Raw genomic sequence first — 19,663 nt, 5'->3', positions numbered from 1 at the left:
GCCGCTGACAAACATCACCTCGGACCAATCAAAACACAGATATGAGAAGCTTTCTTTTTTCGTCTGCATGCCGTGTCCACGTGTGTATTACGTATTATTATGCATATGCATGTACTTGCATGTAATGTTGGTGTAGAATTTGGCTACAAATCTCTATGTGAAATGAATGTAGGTGAAAGGTGAAGATACACAATGGCTGGAGGCCAGTCTTTGGCGTTTTCACGAGCCTCGAAGTGTGATGTCAGATGTTCAGGCCAATTACCCTTTATGCATGGGGGAACAAATCTGTGGAACAGATTTCACTAGGACACCGATCAAGTTCCTACATTATAGTCAACCCACGATTTATGCACATTTCTCCATCATGTGCTCACTAAAAACTATTTTATTTTTTCACAAAAAAATAAAATATTTGTGTTCTTGAACCTTTGATCACCAATAGGGCAGTGTCACAACACAATAAGGGATGAGCATTTTTATCCAGGATGAAGTTCTCCTTTTAGCTGTTTGACTGATGACTGGAAGAAAAAAAAATCAAATTAGAATAACTATTGAGCCTGGTTCCAAATGGTCAACCAATGGTCGACCAGCCTGAGTTTGAGTCAACTTAAGGCCAAGTCACACTGCAGCGATAACGATAACGATCACGACGCAAAGAGAACGCGTTCTATTGGTTGAATTGCTCCACGCAGAATTTGCCCACGCTCATTCAACCAAAAGAATGCGTCCACTTCGCGTCGTTATCGCTGCAGTGGTACCGGGCCTTTAGTCAACATTTAACCAGGGTGCACACTCGAACTTGCTTCTAGATGCCCTGGCATAACCAGGTTTAAATTTAACTAAAGGTACTGTGGACTAGGGGTGGTGTGACTTAAAGGCACTGGACACTACTGGTAATTACTGCAAATATTTGTTAGCACAAAACCTTACTTGGTATTGAGCAAAGGAGAGCTGTTGATAGTATAAAACATTAAAAGAAACAACTCCCTTTGAATTATCATAGTTTTTGAGAAAGAAGTAATTTCTGATCTAAGTATTTGAATTGATTTTGAGACCTCACGCATGAGGTCCCGAGATCAAAGCGCACAACTTCGTGTAACATTGTTTTTTGTTCCATTATTATCTCGCAACTTTAACTTTGATGACCAAAATGAGTTCAAATTTTCACAGGTTTGTTATTTTTGTGCAGATATTGAAATACACTAAGTGAGAAGACTGGTCCTTGACATTTACCAAATGCAAAGAGTGGTCACTACAACATAAGACAAAAATAAAATACTTCATTAGTAAACTGATCCAGAAGACTGCCGTTTCTACTTACCAGGAGTTCTCGCCCTCTGGTTTCAATAGGGAGAGCCATGCACGCAATGGCACAGAGAGCGGCTGAAACACCATAGATGCAGAATGCCAACGAAGGAGACTTGGCTAACATGACCTAGGAGGAGAACAGGACAGTACAAATGGAGAGTTCAGCAAATTAAAAACAATAACGATGTAAGAGTAAAACCCAAAAAAAATATTCTTTTTATCCCCGATGCAAGTTCAACTATTTACTAACGTCTAGATAGGCCTATTTAAACGTATCACGGCCGAGGGGATAAGAGCACAGAACTCAAGCTTTCCCGGTCGTGACACATGTAAACGGTAGTGCTGTAGAAAAGACTACACGCCTGTTCGTACTGCAATTTCACCCAGACATAAAATCCAAAATAAAAAACCAGCGAAATGGAGTTAAAGTGCATTATTATTAATACTATTATTATCATTATTAGGCGATGGCCATGAACACTAGCTCATTTCTCTAAGGCTTTACCTGTGCAACAAATGGCGTAATGATGGCTCCTATACGGGCAGCTGAGCTGCATGAACCAAGCCCAATGGCTCGTACATGTGTAGGGTACACCTGAAAATAACACAAAGTCAAAACAATAAAAAAAACCAGTCCAATATGATACGTGCCGGTATTATCAATAGCTCATCGTATTTACAATGGAAACTAATATTTCAATGACAATTCATTTCCATGTGTTTTACACAATTAATACAAAATAACACAAATATGATCATTGTATTTATTGTATGCAAATTAACGCTAGCTCTTTTGTAAGATTAAAGTTGTATGTTGAATATGAAGTACACTGTGTGTGTATGATATTAAGTATACGCTATGCGATGTTGTTGTTTTTTATCAACTTACAAAATGGCCACACGGCGGGCTGCAAACTAGGCCAGTGCGCCCTCTAGTTCTTATAAACTCTATAATTCTAACCCAAGAACTAGAGGGCGCACTGGTGATACTTCTAGCACAAACGCGACGGGACCGCAAGGAGACAAGCGCGCCATTCTGAACGCGCGTTGAATATGAAGTACACATTGGAATTTGTGTTTATTGAACGCTGACGCGATGCTGTTTTGTCAACTTACAAAATGGCCACACAAACACACACTGTGCGATGCCTGTTTTGTCAACTTAGAAAATGGCCGCCTGCGTGCATGCCGGGTCGCGTATATAGGCCAGTGCGCCCTCTAGTTCTTATATATAACTCTATGCTCTAATCCAAGACCTGTAACTGATGACCTATGACCTACCTCTGGTGTGTAAACATACAGTGCTTGGAAGCCTCCAGAGATAAAAGCCCTCGCTGCAAACAGCAGCACTGTTAATCCAAATCTACAAAGACATAACCAAAAAAAGGTTGGCTTTGGGTATCTACATGTACAATCGCAACAATACTCGTTTGGCCCCCGCACAATGACCCCATGCCTCCTTTCAAGGTTGGCTCTCATTTGGGCGGTCTGCGCTCCCATCATAAATTAGCAAAGGCCAAGGGAGAGAATATTTATAGCCATGTTGCGATCGGATGGCCCAACCATTTTAGCCAGGATTGTAGGTGTATAGGCTAAGCATTAATTAGCCATCGGTACCAATGGGGGATTTTGGGATGCCAGAGGGCAGCAGACTTACAAAGTCATGGCAATATCTCGTTTGGCCCCCGCACCACGGCCCCGTGCTCCCTTTCAATGTTGACTCTCGTTGGGCGGTCTGCGCTCCCATCATAAATGAGCAGGGGGCAAGGGAGCGAATATTTATAGCCATGTTGCGAATGGATGGCTCAGACATTTTTTAGCCGGGATTGTAGGTGCATAGGCTAAGCATTCATTAGCCATCGGCACCAAAAGGGGACTTTTGGGATGCCAGGGGGCAGCAGACTTACAAGGTAAATCCATTGTTCTTGGAAATGTGCACAAAGCGCGTTAGCCGTGGAATGAGGTGCTTGTTTTTGCTTATAACCAAATTATAAAAGTTAAATTTCTCATTTAACAGACAGTTTTATTTGCAACATTAAACTGGCTTTGCATTTACCTTCCCTATAACCCGGTTTATATTTCCTGTGTGCAAATGCGGAAGCGAAGTGAATTTTGAACACAACAGGTAAGGAGTTGAACAGAGCAGGTCAACTGTTGCGAACTTTTCATTGGGAATTTGTGGTGCCAAAATTCGTAATACATTCGCATTCGCAAGAAGTATGAACCAGGCTTTAGACACTATAGCAAAACATAAAGGCTCATCCAGCCTGTCTAAAATTGGTTGTTGAAACAGCAACTTATTTATAATAGCACAAGCAGCCGATTTCACAACATTTTTCGCAACTGCGAAAGTCCACTTGCCCAACGTTTATGTTGCGCAACTTGCGCAAGTGGAATTACGCAGTTGCGTAAAATTTCGTGAAATCGGCTGCTGGTCTCTATACCCAGCAAGTAAGTATACGGATGGCGTTACCGCAAACCAAATATACAACAAGTTGTTTCTTACCTAGTTGTGCACATGTTCAGGAGGAATATAAATATGGAGCACAAGAAGAACTGGATGGCCATGGACTTTTTACGGCCGAGGTATTCAATCATAAGAAGAGTCACCAAGATTCCTGAAAAGAAAAAAACAATTGCTTTGCCTGTTAAGGTTTGCACCGTGATGCCACCAGGAAGCTCCTATAAACAGAACAAGAACATTCTGAGTCTGAGTTAAGACCCCCCCTTGTTGCATCCAATCGCGTGCTTTCAGATGCCTCTGAGAGGCTTTAAGCACACAAGCCTTCCTCATATTCAAACTTTTTCAGAAAAATTACCTCTTTCTCTAAAACTTCACTACTTCAAAGGGTGTCGTTTCTAAAAAATATTGTATAGTATCAACTGCTCTCCACTGCTCTTCATTAAGTACGTTTTTATGGTCATTATTTTTTGGAGTAATTACCAAAGGTATCTTTCCCTTAAGGGCACTGGACACTATTGGTAATTACTCAAAATAATTGTTAGCATAAAAACTTACTTGGCAACGAGCAATGGAGAGCTGCTGATTGTTTAAAACATTGCTCCCTCTGAAATAACATAGTTTTTGAGAAAAATTTCTCACTCAAATAATTAAAGACTCCAGCTGAGGAAGCCTTTTACTATGCATCTAAAAGCACCAAAAGCATGCAACAAGGTTTTTTTAATTTCATTATTCTCTTGCAACTTTGATGACCAATTGAGTTCAAATTTTTTACAGGTTTGTTATTTCATGCAAATCTTGGGAAACACCAAGTGAAAGTATTGGTCTTTGACAATTACCAAAGTGTCCAGTGCCTTTTTCAGTTACAATAAGAAGGAACTATTAAAGGAACACGTTGCCTTGGATCGGACGAGTTGGCCTATAAAAAGCGTTTGTAACCTTTTTTTTATAAAATGCATATGGTTGGAAAGATGTTTTAAAAGTAGCATACAATGATCAACACAAGTTTGCCCGAAATTGCGTGGTTTTCCTTTTAGGGGTAAAAGGAAAACCGTGCAATTTCGAGGCATGTTTGTGTGGATCATTGTATTCTACTTTTACAACACCTTTCTACCCATTTGCATTCAATAAAAAAACGGTTACAAACGCTTTTCAAAGACCAACTCGACCGATCCAAGGCAACGTGTTCCTTTAAGCTTTACCTGGGAACTCAGCGAAGGTAGTTATCAAGAGGGACCCATAGTCACTCGGGTCAAGAGTAGTACATTCATCAAAGCAGGCGGACAATGTGTTTTCATCACTCCCATCTCCCCCTAGAATTAAATTTAGAAAATAACAAAATTAAAACAGAAATGAAGGTTAAAGGCACTGGAAACCTTTGGTAGTTTTCAAAGACCAGTATTCAATATCAATTGAGTCCAAATTTTTACAGATTTGTTATTTTATGCATTTCGGGGAATAAACCTAGCGAGAATGCTGTGCCCAATTTCAAGGTTCTGCTTACCGTAAGCACAGAATCTGTGCTCACGGAAGAAGGGAATTCTGTGCTTACGGCAAGCATATTTCACAGGTTAGCGGCAAGTTTTGGCTTCTGCGCGTTACTAGGCATTCTACGCTCACAAGGCTAGCGCAGAAATTCGGCGCTTGCACTTAAGCGGGTAATCGTGATCGTAAGCGCAGAAATCGGCAGTAAACAGAGCCATGAAATTGGGCCCTGGTCTTTGACGCCTACCAAAGATGTCCAGTGCATATTACATGTACGTGTATGAAAGGCCCAAAGAAAAAAACACTCGTAGCATTGGAGAGAACCAACCCAGAACTCTACTAACATACTGTAAAGCCTTAGCCGGGAATCGAACCAGGGCCATGATAGTGAGAGGTGGCGCTTCATACCCACTGACCACACATGCAACTTAAATCTAATGCTGCCATCTGTAATGCTGTAACTCACCGTAACATTTTGTCATTTCTGGCTCTAGCCGGGAATCGAACAAGGGCCACATAAGTGAGAGACGAGCACTTCATACCCACTGACCACACATGCTAGTTAAATCTAATGCTGCCATCTAATGCCGTAACTCACCGTAACATTCGTCATTTCTGGAGAAGAGCTCACTTGAAAGCAGAACAATACCATAATAGACAAAGGCATTTACGAACCTGAGGGTATAAAGAAAAATATAGCTCTTGAGAATCAGCTTTCAAGTACACTGCATGCAAAGTTCAAAGTTAAAAACTCATTTTTAAAGTTCAACTATTTTATGCAGTAATTAAACTAAGTGTATAGTGTATTACTCTAGCTATGTAGGATGTAATCTTAGAGCAAGACTTTCTTGTTGAGTTGGTAAAACATCTGTGGTAATACCACAGGCCCTACGTAATGTCCATGCACATAGTGGAAGTGTCGTGGCCGAGTGGTAAAGGGCACAGAATTCAAACTCTTGTGTTTCTGATCAGCAGAGTGTGGGTTCGAATCCCCAGCCGTGACACTTGTGTCCTTAATCAAGACACTTAACCATTGCTTCGTCCTTCGGATGAGCACAAAGCCGTTGGTCCCATGTGTTGTGTAACGCATGTAACAGAACCCAGTGCACTTATCGAAAAGAGAAGGGGTTCGCCCCGGTGTTCCTGGCTGTGGCTGCCGAATGTTTATAGCACCTTGTCAACCCTTAACATAATTGGGTCTCAGAATCCATCACTGCAATAACCTATCTTTCTGAAAGTTTGCATATACTCAGCACCTTGAGTACTTTGTTTGGTAGATACAATGTATGTGCGCTACATGAGACTGTGATATTATATTATCGTTACACTCAATGAAGGTTTGAGCAGGCAGTACCAGTCAGTGTTCGCGAAGGAAGATACATCAGGAATTCCTGATAAGGGACCAAGTCCCTATCCTGCCATGCCTACGATCAATCTCACCACGGGAGGAATACTTAAACTTTTAGGCAAACTGAATCCCCCAAAAAGCTTCTGGTCCAGATCTCATTCCAATTCGTATTCTACAAGAGACAGCCGAACAGAAAGCACTAATTCTACGAATCATCTTCACCCAATCATACGAAACGGGAACTTTACACGAAGATTGGCTTTCTGCTAACATCGTAGCCATCTTCAAGAAAGGGAATAGAAGCATATACCAGCAAACTACTGTCCAGTCACCTACCTGTGTTATTACCAAGATCATGGAAAGTTTATTTTCTTATTTTGTTGTTTGCTACATTCATTGCTTGTTGTTCCTTTGTAGAGTAGCGCCATGAGCGCCGCTTGCGGCGGATACCGGCGCTTTATTAAGTGTCCATTATTATTATTATTATTATTATAATGGAACATATCATATATCACTCCATCATGGAATACCTTCATGAGAGCCACATTCTGACCGGGTACCAGCATGGCTTCTGGCTAAAACACTCTACAGAATCTCTTCTTGTCATCACCATGGAAGTGAAAGCCAGATCACTTGACAGGAACACCAAGACTGACATCTTATCACTTGACAGGAACACCAAGACTGACATCTTATCACTTGACAGGAACACCAAGACTGACATCTTATCACTTGACAGGAACACCAAGACTGACATCTTATCACTTGACAGGAACACCAAGACTGATATCTTGATAATGGACTTCTCCAAGGCGTTCGACACAGTGGCCCACCAAAGTCTCCAAATGAAACTTGGCTACTATGGTGTCAGAAATGAGACCATTGCCTGGATAAGAAGGTTGCTAACATCTAGAACCCAGATAGTCATCGTAGATGGAGAAGCGTCTCCCCCAGTTCACGTAGATTCTGGTGTACCCCAAGGCACTGTACTGGGGCCACTCATGTTTCTGCTCTTTGTAAACGACTTGGGAGACCGCATAAATTCCACCATCAAGCTTTACGCAGATGACTGTCTGTTATTCCGTACCATCAAAACCAATTCCGACACTACCAAAGCTCCAAACAGATCTGGACAGCCTGAAGGAGTGGTCTGACCTCTGGCAGATGAGATTTAATGGCAACAAATGCTACACAATGCGGAACCACAGGAAAAAGACTCCAATTACCCACACCTACGCCTTGGGAGAAGATTGAGTGTAGTTCCAAGCCAATCATATCTCGGAGTGGAACTACGCGAGAAGCTGGAAAACCATGTACATGTAACATCTGTGGCATCAAAGGCAGGAAGTTAAGACCCTCGTCTTCCTGAGAAGGAATCTTGGCAAATGCACATTTGACATAAAAAAGCAGGCTTACATCTCACTAGTCCGAACTCAATATGCGTCTGCAATTGACCCACACAAACAAAACCAGATAGACACACTAGAGAAAATCCAAAGAAGAACCGTACGATTCATCTGTGGAAACTACAAAAGAGATGCAAGTGTCACCGCCATGAGAGAAGATCTCGGCCTTTCCACATTAGAGGAAAGACGTAAACATGCTCGCCTGACCCTGCTCTACAAAATAACAAATAATCTCATCACCATCCCCATACCAGACTACATCAAGCCAAGAACCAGAACAACACGTAACAGCCAACAGCATCGCTTCATGCAACTCAATTCTTCAATGCTTACAAGCACAATTTCTGTCTAAGGACACTAAGTGACTAGGTTTCGCTTCCTCAAAAAAAACACTGAGTTGCCCACTGAGGAGAAGTTCAAGGGAGCCATAAAATGCCAACACAGCTTTTACTTGGACCAAGCAAAATTGCACCTGTATTAAATAATTAAAACGCAAAAGCACATTGTAAGTTTCCACTACTGGAAGCACCACACACCGTTCCCTCATCTAGATGCTGAACAGGCTTTGATGAGAGCCCCCGTAGATATAGATGTAGATGTAGAACGCTACGCATGTCGCACTACTCCGCAACACAGGGGACCACTAGCATTGCGTCCCACACAAACGATACAGCAAAAAATAATAACCGTACCAGGTTCTTTTACATGCGTTTACACAACACATGGGACCAATGGCTTTACGTCCCATCCGAAAGACAAAGCAATTGTTATTAGTGTCTTGCTTAAGGACCAAAGTGTCACAGCTGGGGATTCGAACCCACACTCTGCTGATCAGAAACACCAGAGTTTGAATTCGTTGCTCTTACTTAACTGCTCGGCCACGACACTTCCACAAAAATGCATCTTGCTCTTACCAGAGCCAGAACCGTCACTAGAACCCACAATCTGCTGAACAGAAACATTAGAGCTTGAGACCAGTGCTCTTAGCTGCACAGTCACAACAATAAAAAGATTATTACAAAAAAATACTCACCAAATAAACGTGAGCAAAAGTGTTGTAATTCCCGCTTCTCTGGTGACAAACAAGTCACTGAACCGCCCACGTTTACTCTACAATGAAATATAATCAAAAACCAGAGTCATACATTGTTCAAAATAATATGCTTAATGGGAAGGTACGCGTTTGGTAATTGTCAAAGACCAGTCTTCTCACTTTGTGTATCCAAACATAAGCATAAAATGTGAAAATTTTAGCTGAATTGGTTCATCAAAGTTGCGAGAAAAATGATGAGAGAAAAAACACCCTTGTTGGACGAATGTGTTTGTTTTCAGATAGGAATACAAGACTTCTAGGTAGAAGTCTTTTATTATTTTAGTGAGAAATTACCTCTTTCTCAAAAACTACGTTACTTCAGAGGGAGTTGTTTCCCACAATGTTTTATACTATCAACAGCTCTCCAATGCTCGTCACCAAGTCAGTTTTTAAGTTAATATTTGTTTTGAGTAATTACCAAACGTGTACCTTCCCTTTAACGTAATCAGGGTCCAATGATAATAAAACAATTATTTAATTATCAAGTTTCCTTTAGTCTTTAAACTTACCGAGGTTTCATCAATCTTTAGTCTTCCTTTAGGCATTGGTTTACCGTTACCATCAGCTACTTGCTTTAAGATGCTCATAGCCTTTTCTCTTTCTCCACATGCGACATAATAGTAGGCACTCTCAGGGAAGACCTGTAGAATAATACAAGAATCACGTTGTGAGTTTGTCAGGTCAGTCATTATAGCAATACATCGATCCATTAGGCTCCGCCCACGGCGCACGTGTGAGCAAGAACACGTGGGCCTCTCCAATGCCATTCTGCACAACTCTGCCGCGCGCGCCAAGCATACGCGCACGCATGGTGGACCTTAATTTGTCGGACTTTTGGTTGCGCAATGGGTTGTGATTGGTCAATAAGTAATGGGGCGGGGCTTAATGGATCGGTCTATTAGGTGCAGGGCAAATCAAAATGTATAAAAACAGCCTTGTTCAGCATGGTGTTACATACTGGACATGCTGGAATAAATAGGATGGTTCTGTTAAACCTGCAATCACTCTACCTGCATTAAAAAAAAACTAAGACAAGTACTAGTCAATGCATTTTCATTATAACTAAATAGTTGACTTTAATAGTACGAGTCCCTTGTCGTTGCCGTTGTTTGTCCTAGGTTCATGTTACCGGTTAGGGAACAAAAGCATCTCGCTTAACCTTACAACTTAATGTTGTCTTTAAATTGCTGCTTATTATTGTACCATTATTATTGAACCATTATTGTTTACCTAATAAATCATACCTCATACTATATTGCTTTTGTAAGGTGCTGAATAAGGTTTTAATTTTGACAAGGCAGTGGACACTATTAGTAATTGTCAAAGACTAGCCTTCAAAGTTGGTGTATCTCAACATAAAGAAACTAACCTGTGAAAATTTGAGCTCAATCGGTCATCAAGTTGCGAGATAATAATGAAAGAAAAAACCACCCTTGTCACATAAAGTTGTGTGTGTTTAGATGATTGATTTCGAGACCTCAAGTTCTAAATCTGAGGTCTCGATATCAAATTCGTGGAAAATTACTTCTTTCTCGAAAAATATGGCACTTCAGAGGGAGCCGTTTCTCACAATGTTTTATATCATCAACCTCTCCCCATTACTCGTCACAAGAAAGGTTTTATGCTAATAATTATTTTGAGTAATTACCAATAGTGTTCCCTGCCTTTAAATGTGTATTATTGTATTGTATGACAGCATCAAAATAAATTTTACTAAATGAATGAATGACAAAAATATATATAATAACGGAAACAATATTTGAATAATGGCCTAACGTTTTGACATTAGAAGAGTATTTCTCAAACACATGTCAAAGGTCGAGGTCAGACTTAGCTAAGGTCAAGGCGTAAGGTCATTAACGAGACAATTTTCAATTATACCATAGGCCATTTCATGATTAAAGGAACACGTTGCCTTGGATCGGACGAGTTGGTCTATAAAAAGCGTTTGGAACTGTTTTGAAAGATGTTTGAAAAGTAGAATATAATGATCCACACAAGTATCACTCAAAATTGCACGGTTTTCCTTTTACGTCGCGAACTAACACGGTCGGCCATTTATGGGAGTCAAAAATGTGACTCCCATAAATGGCCGACCGTGTTAGTCGACGAGGTAAAAAGACAACAACGCAATTTCGAGGCATATTTGTGTAGATCATTGTATTCTACTTTTACAACATCTTTCTACCCATATGCATTGTATAACAAACGGTTACAGAACACTTTTCACAGACCAACTCGACCCATCCAAGCAACGTGTTCCTTTAAACAGCTGCTACAATCCAATTCATTGTGAACAAGCCCCTTTGTCAAAGTTTACTTTCAATATTGACTCTCATGACGCTAAATTGTACTCCAGCTGGGGTGGCTACTATTAAGTATTATTATTACACTCATTATTATAATATATTCAACCAACATTTTGACTAACATACAACAATACAATATTGTACATACAATAAGTTATATTTGTTACTGCTCCATTGTAAATTTACTTACAATATCGCTGATGCCGCGATTTGTGAATTTGTATAATAAACCATTGACGAATGAATCAAATGAATTTCTAACGATGTCGTCAATGAGGCAACAACAACTATTTATTTCAGTGACAACTGTCTTAGTTGGGGTAACTATCTAGACTTCAGACATGGGATTTGCACCAACTCTCGCTACCAGGCAGTCTCGGTGGTCTAGTCGTTAAGCCACTGCCCTATAATTGCAAAGGTAGGGCCACTGATTTTCCGTTTCAGAAAAGTGCAAATTCCGTTTGGCAAAAACATGAATTCCGTTTCAGGCACAAAAAATTCCGTTTCATGTTTTTTTAATTAGATAAAAGGTTGTTTAATACCCAGGGACACACTTATAAAAATCAATTTGAGATAAGTTGCACTGTTGACTTCGTAAAATGTTCATTTGAACTGACAAATTTCAAAAAAATACTTTTTTTTATAATTGGGGATTATTTTGTATACTGCTGTTCTAAAAAGGTTGCACTGTGACTGCAGTATCAATGCACATGATGTGATAGACTTGATTCCAAGTCTAAAACTGCAGTTGATTCTCTGCATCAGCCACATTGTAGGCTAATGACAGGAGTGTATCCACAAGAGGGCGCTGTTTCAGCATGATCAAAGACTTGGGAACAAGTCTATGGACGTGACCATTCTCCATCCACAAACAAAATGTCAGCCATTTTGTTTTCGCTTTGGCGACAGAATGTTGACAGTTTACGGTTTTATTTTAGACCTTTCCGAGATGAAAAAACATTGTATGTGTTCTTATAGATCATAGGTAAGCTAGTTTGTGTATTATTGTTGGTAAAAGAGAGGGAGAAAATGCAATTTGGGTGAACAAAAAATGTTTAAAACGTGCCGCGAATAATGCCCTTCGCTTAACCATGTTAACAACGTGTGTACATAATGTGTGTAAACATTGAGGATGGTGTGAAGTAGAACAGAATGATCCACGGTTACGATCTCGTACTTTTTAATGGTCTGATTTCTGATGCCTTTTTAGTTTAACAAAAAGAATCTTAATAAAGAATGCAATTTCAATAGTTTTGGCGTCAAGAAAAAAAAAAAAAAAAAAAAAAAATCAAATTTTCTGAAATCCCGTTTTCCGTTTCAAAGGGCGGATTCCGCGAATTCCGTCCGTTTTCCGCGATCGCGGAAAATCAGTGGCCCTACAAAGGTCATGGGTTCGAAACTCACCCGAGTAATATGCCTTTCACAGAGCTCGGGAGAGTACTGAGTATACATTTCTAACACACGTAAGGCCTTGAACACCTCTCCCGGGCAAATCTAAATTTGTATTGGAACTTTGCTAAGGGCACAATTAAACAGCAAAAGCAGAAGGCTCCACAACAATTGCTGTGGGTGCTTTGTGATAATATTTCAAGGCCTGAACATGATCAAACTTCTTAATGAATTTTTTTTGTAAATTTGTAAAAAGAAATTGCAGTAATATTGTTCTACTCATCTTATAAGTTGATTCCCTGTCTGCTTTTTATGCAGCCCACCCCCCCCCCCTTTTTTAATGTCAAACCCAATTTTGCTCTGTCTGTAATTTTAATGTTTTAAGTGTATATTTGTTAAATTCAATGTAATTTTGCCTATGGCAACTAAAATGAATGTTTTTAATAAACCATGAATAATAATAATAATAATAATGGGTTAAACCAAAATGAGTGCAGTTAGACTTACCTTTGAACATAGAACGAACAACAGCAATGGAATTGCAGAGAACAACAACAGATACCTCCAGCCTAGGGTTGGCATGACAATCATCCCAAGTAATACTTCAAAAACAACACCTAGCACCCAGAAAATCTGAACAAAATCACAGGGAAGACAACAACATAGTATTAATATATATTTGGTTTGCGGTAACATTATCAGTGTATCTACTTGCCAGGTAGAGTTTGTTCTTAGAGAACTGTCTTTCTTTATTCTACTTCCGCAGAGTAGATTTATTGGATTGTTCGGGAGCCTTCTCAGTTCTGAAAAGAACTGTTCTGCTTTTTAACTACTTCCTTGGTGGAAGGTATAGAAAAATGGCTGGGACTACTACCTTAGCTTATAGGATCATTATTAACTGCACTGCCACGAAGTGAGTTCTTAAATTAAATTGGTCTCAACAATTCGACTAGTTTGCTCTAGTCATCGTCAGGTATTGGCAGTTTGTCAACTTCCAACACCGAGGGGAGCTCATATCGACTAGTCACCCAAAATAAACCAATATTTGTTTATTATACTTCATACATATGCTTGGAGCAAGCCAAAATGACGACTGTGAAGTAAAATGCACCAAAGTTTGTTTATGTGTTGGATGTCGCTATAGAGCGAAGTTCGTGCGTGCGTACAAAACAGTACCACGATCGCATGACAAGTACAATAGCGCTCGGACTGACCGGTCGCACATGGTAAATGTGCATACAAAGTAGAACGGCGCATTATCCATGTGCGTGAATACTGGCGTGCGCTGGGTAAATAGCAAAAGTAGCACCTGGCACGTTATGATGAATGGACCAGTAAGAACTCGACTCTCGGTCATGAATATGTATGAGGTATAGTAATACAAAATATGTACCTCTAGAAAGACAATACAGAAACCTCTCGTTTTGGCAGGAAGAAATTCTGAATACAGTGTCACTCTGCAAAAAAAGAAAAATTAAATAGAATAAAAATTGTAATGCTTTATGAATTTTCCAACACATTTAATGAACCTTTGCAATGTATTCAACAAAATCATAGGACAAGTTTATGCCTTGTTGTGCTGACATTTTACATTGTACCAGCAAAAATATGTTATCTTTTAAAGGCAGTGGACACTATTGGTAATTACTCACAATAATTATTAGCATAAAACCTTACTTGGTAGCGAGTAATGGGGAGCTGTTGATAGTATAAAACATTGTGAGAAACGGCTCCCTCTGAAGTAGCGTAGTTTTCGAGAAAGATTACGAGACCTCAGAATTAGAATTTGAGGTCTCCAAATCAAGCATCTGAAAGCACACAGCTTTGTGTGACAAGGGTGTTTTCACAGGTTTGTTATTTTATGCATATGCTGAGATTCACCAAGTGAGAATACTAGTCTATGAAAATTATTACCAATTGTGTCCGGCGCCTTTAAAGCTGGTATCTGAAAACTTGAAAAATAAAATCTAATCAGTACGTTTACTCTATTAATACTGATCACAGTTAATAAAAACATTGATCAAGGCCTAGAGGGCTTAAAGGGAAGGTACACGTTTGGTAATTATTCAAAACAAATATTAACTGTAAAAACCGACTTGGTAACTACCATTGAAGAGCTGCTGATAGTATAAAACATTGTGGGAAACGACTCCCTCTGAAGTTACGTAGTTTTTCAGAAAGAGGTGATTTCTCACTGAAATAATAAAAGACTTATAGCAAGAAGTCTTTATTCCTATCTGCAAGCTCCGATGACCAATTGAGTTCAAATTTTCAAATGTTTGTTATTTTATGCATATGTGGAGATACAGTTTTAAAGCCATTGGACACTTTCAGTACAGAAAGAAACTTAAAAGTTCACAGATTTACAAATAATTTTCAGGGTTTACAGAAGGTAATGGTGAAAGACTTCTCTTGAAATATTATTCCATGAAATGCTTTACTTTTTGAGAAAACATTAAAACAATATAAATTCTCGATATCAAGAATTACAGATTTATTTTAAACACATGTCATGACACGGCGAAACGTGCGGAAACTAGGGTGGGTTTTCCCGTTATTTTCTCCTGACTCCGATGACCGATTGAGCCTAAATTTTCAAAGGTTTGTGATACAGAAAGTGTGGGCCTTGGACAATACTGTTTACCGAAAGTGTCCAATGGCTTTAAGAAACTGGAGAGCTATATAACTTACGTTTGTGAAGCACCACCAATTCCAAAACCGACCATACCCCGCATGATTAACAGCCACATATAGTTGGGTGTTGCTGCACTGAGTAGACCAAAGTATAAAATGACGGAGGAGCAACAAATCAGACCCTGGAAGAAAAAAAGGCAAGTGATCAATGCGTGCCAGGACTTGTTTAAGAGCAGTTGCTAGAAACCATTATATCTAAGTATACTAGAAGTAGATTCTTTCAGAAGATTACTTTTCAACGATTTGGAATGAATTCATGAGTTATAATATTATTATTTGTTAAAATGTATTAATGTACCCCCGTACTACGGTGGTTCTATTTTATGTCCTGTTCAGCTTTGTGCTGCCAGTTGTTCTTTTTATTAAAATGAATGACTGAATGAATGAATAAAAACAAGAATCTTCACACATGAACAGCACTGCAAACAACACCTCTAGTCACTATGGGCCATATAGTTCATTCAGTTAAACATCTCAGCTCCCTGGGGAGTATACAGCCTGTGTAGCAAAATATGTACAACTAAGCTATGAAGGCAGTGAACACTATTGGTAATACTCAAATTAATTATTACTTGGTAACGAGTATGGGGAGAGGTTAACAGTGTAACACAATGTCAGAAACGACTCCCTCTGAAGTGACGTAGTTAGCGAGAAAGAAGTAATTTTCCACGAATTCAATTTCGAGACCCCAGAATTATATTTTGAGGTCTCAAAATCAAGCATCTGAAAGCACTCAACTTCGTGTGATAAGGGTGCTTTTTCTTTCATAGTTATCTCGCAACTTCGACGACCAATTTAGCTCAAATTTTCACAGGTCTGTTATTTTATGAATATACATGTTGAGATACACCAAGCGAGAAGACTGGTCTTTGACAGTTACCAATAGTGTCCAGTGTCTTTTATTTAATCAATGACAAGAACCATCTCTGCCCATTTACTCACAGGTGGAGAGAAGCAATTACAGTTTAGTGTCTTGCTCAGGGCCGAACACTAGTGTATGACCAGTGATGACCGGGGCTCGAACCCTCACTCTGCTGAACAGAAATACCAGTTTGAGTTCAGTGCTCTTATCCGCTCATCAGTCGACTACGACACCCCACAATGACACATGTAAATGTATGGCTTTGAGCCATTGCGCCAATGTTGCATGGTCAGGCATCATTTATTATTGTATTAGAGCTGTGTAGATTGTTCATGGAACAACTTGTCCTGTTGTTATTTTTGGTAGATTTCATGGTAGATTTCAGAATTCAAGTTCTAATTCTAAACAAGAACTAGAGTGGATTCATTAAAGAGTTAAGACTAGTCTTGTCTCGAGTTAAGACTCGTCTTGTCTCCAGTTAGGACGAGTTACTCATCCCTACTAGCCTTAAGTTTTTGATATCTCCTAGGACTAGTCCTAAGTTAGGACGAGTCCCAACTCTTTGTGAAATCAATTTCCTCTGCAGTGTACTTATTCAGGCCTGCATGAGGGTAGAAAGGAAAATAGGCATGGGGTGGATTTTACAAAGAGTTAAGACTAATCTTTTTTCGAGTTAGGACGAGTTAATCATCCGAACTTAGGACTCCTAAAGAGTCCTTGGACTAGTCTAAAGTTAGGACTTAATCTTTGTGAAATCGACCCTTGGACTGCTGTTTAGCTTGGTGGATTGAAGGGACTTCTGCTGATTAACTTGACTGTCGCAGACTGAGTATTTTTGATCTCAACATTTTGCTTAGCCTACTCTATCGTCAGCAGATTACAAGACCCGTTTTCGTTACTTACCGTTTTTCGGCCAAACTTGTCGCAGAATTTTCCCCAGAGAGGGGAGCTGATGAGATACCCAACAAAGACAATGGTGGTGATCAGTGCTTCCTGCCATCTCTCAAGATGCCAAATACAAAGCAGCTCGGGAGCTAAGATGCTGAGCAGCATAATCTCAAATGCATCCGCCATCTGACGGAAAACAGGAAATATATGTATAATCGTACAAACGCGACAAGAGACAAATGAGACGAGATCAGGGGGGCTCAGATTTTCTTTTTTTTTTGGGGGGGGGGGGGGGAACCTACAAGACTGCAGGGCTTTTAGCTCAAAACTTTTACTGGACAAGAGAGTTTGTTACATGACTGGAATCAAAAGAGAAGAACTGTCTACACAGTTTCATATTCAAGTAATTGTTCTTGGAACAAGCATCAAGAGAACATTATACACGTACCTCCTTTTTCTTATGAGCTAATATTACCCTACTCATTGAAATTTTATATTAATCATTGTAAAGACACTGGACACTATTGGTAATTGTCAAAGACCAGTCTTCTCACTTGGTGTATCTCAACATGCATAAAATAACAAATTTGTGAAAGCTTGAGCTCAAACGATCGTTTAAGTTGCAAGATAATAATGAAAGGAAGAACACCCTTGTCACACAAAGTTGTGTACTTTCGATCAGATGCTTGATTTCGAGACCTCAAATTCTAACTCTGAGGTCTTGAAATCAAATCCGTTGAAAATTACTTCTTTCTCAAAAACTACATCACTTCCGAGGGAGCTGTTTCTCATAATGTTTTATACTATCAACCTCTCCTCATCACTTGTTACCAAGTAAGGTTTTATGCTAATAATTCTTTTAGGTAATTACCAATAGTGTCCACCTGCCTTTAAATAAATATGCAGTGAGGTGTTAATTTCCCCCCCCCCCCCCCAAGACAAAAAAGAAAGAAAACATTGATATAAACTGGAGAAGTTCATGATGGCTGCACCATGATAGAGGTATATTGGAATGACTGTACACAAAATACAAGATAACTTATGACTGACTTACCCAACATAGACCAGTCATTATTGAGATCTTGATTTGAAATCGGCCGAAACCGATCTGGTCAATTGCACTCTCAATGGTCAGCTCTTCTGAGGAAAAAAAAATACAAACAAACCAAAGGTTACTTGTCAAGTTACAGCATTCTTCAAAATTGATCTGAAAAAGAATTTTGATGTTTAGTGAATTGGTTTGATATTTTTTACTGAAATAAATCAATATGTACATTGCACTTATATATCCCCACCAAGATTGGTCGGCTGTGATTGATTCTGGACAAAGTTCCAGGGAGTTAGAGCTTACAGAATTTGAACATTAAAAAAATATTTTCACAACACATTAAAATGACAACAGCACTCACTGCTAAAAATGGAAAAGCTTGAAATTAGAAATATGTCTTTATTTTAAGAGAAATTAGTCTGTTATATATCTTTGTCTGTTTTTTTTTTATATTTAGGAAAGCACACTGGAACAAAATGTTGTTTAATGTGCTGTTTATGATAAAATTTAATTGATTTGAATTGAGTGTCAATGCCCAGAAGTTTTTTGGGGGAGTGGTCACAAGCAAACTTTTCTTGAAACAAGACATTTTTGGAAAAGTAAATAGGAGAGAAATGTTTAAGCAAAAAACAAGCACTCTCTGGTGATTGGCAATCTCATATTATGCATATCATCTGCATCACCTGTTTCTAGAGGAGCCGACTCGTCCAATATTGAAGTATATTCCATTTGTTTTGAAAGTGTTAATGGTGTCGAAACAGTTGTGGCAGACTGCTCGAGATCGTCATTGTCTGCCATCCTCAGGAAACTATGATGTACTTAAAATCCCCAATCGACACTTTGTGGCGAGCTGGTGTTTGTAGTGCACTGGTAGTACACTGGTTTGTCAGTAGCTTCGGGTTGACTATTGTTACTATGTCAGGTTACCTGGCGGTGGTAGTACACCGGTTTACCTATGGTTGAACACTGGTTTGTCAGTACTATGGTCAAACTATGGTATGCTGACTATGGTAACTTTGTGGCGTAGTTCGCTGGTAGTTCACTGGTTTAATTTCTTTAGCTTCTGGTTGACTTATGGTTACTTTGTGGTTACCTGGTGGTACACTGGTTTGTCAGTAGTTTCTGGTTGACTGTGGTAACTTTGTGATTACGGGGTAGTATAACTCGTGGTAGTTCATTGGTTTTCTCATTAGCTTCTGGTTGACTTTGTGGTTACCTGGTGGTTGACTATAGGTAGGTGATGCATGCATGGATGGCCCGAAGTAATAATCATCTCTCTACTTGCTCATTACGAGAAGTTTGACTTGGGAGTTACTGGTGATCTTGAAGTGTATGTTGCACAGTGGTTGACACAGTGACTACAAAAAACATC

At 39.5% G+C, this 19,663-nt stretch overlaps 1 protein-coding gene across 1 annotated transcript; it reads right to left on the bottom strand.

Moving 5' to 3' along the window:
• Positions 1-290: 290 nt before the first annotated feature.
• On the bottom strand, positions 291-19,089 carry LOC117290210 (synaptic vesicle 2-related protein-like). Its single transcript, XM_033771469.1, has 15 exons — positions 18,975-19,089; positions 18,298-18,383; positions 17,259-17,429; positions 15,491-15,615; positions 14,193-14,256; positions 13,307-13,432; positions 9,611-9,742; positions 9,042-9,118; positions 5,853-5,929; positions 4,972-5,082; positions 3,815-3,926; positions 2,590-2,671; positions 1,814-1,903; positions 1,322-1,435; positions 291-518 (listed from the first exon to the last, which is right to left on the bottom strand). The coding sequence occupies exons 1-15, from the start codon at positions 19,087-19,089 to the stop codon at positions 477-479; spliced, it is 1,524 nt and encodes a 507-aa protein (XP_033627360.1). The 3' UTR covers positions 291-476.
• Between the last annotated feature and the right edge of the window lie 574 nt (positions 19,090-19,663).

This window comes from Asterias rubens, chromosome 5 (assembly GCF_902459465.1).
Source record: "Asterias rubens chromosome 5, eAstRub1.3, whole genome shotgun sequence".
NCBI lineage: Eukaryota > Metazoa > Echinodermata > Asteroidea > Forcipulatida > Asteriidae > Asterias > Asterias rubens.
This window is presented reverse-complemented; position numbering and strand designations above follow the sequence as displayed.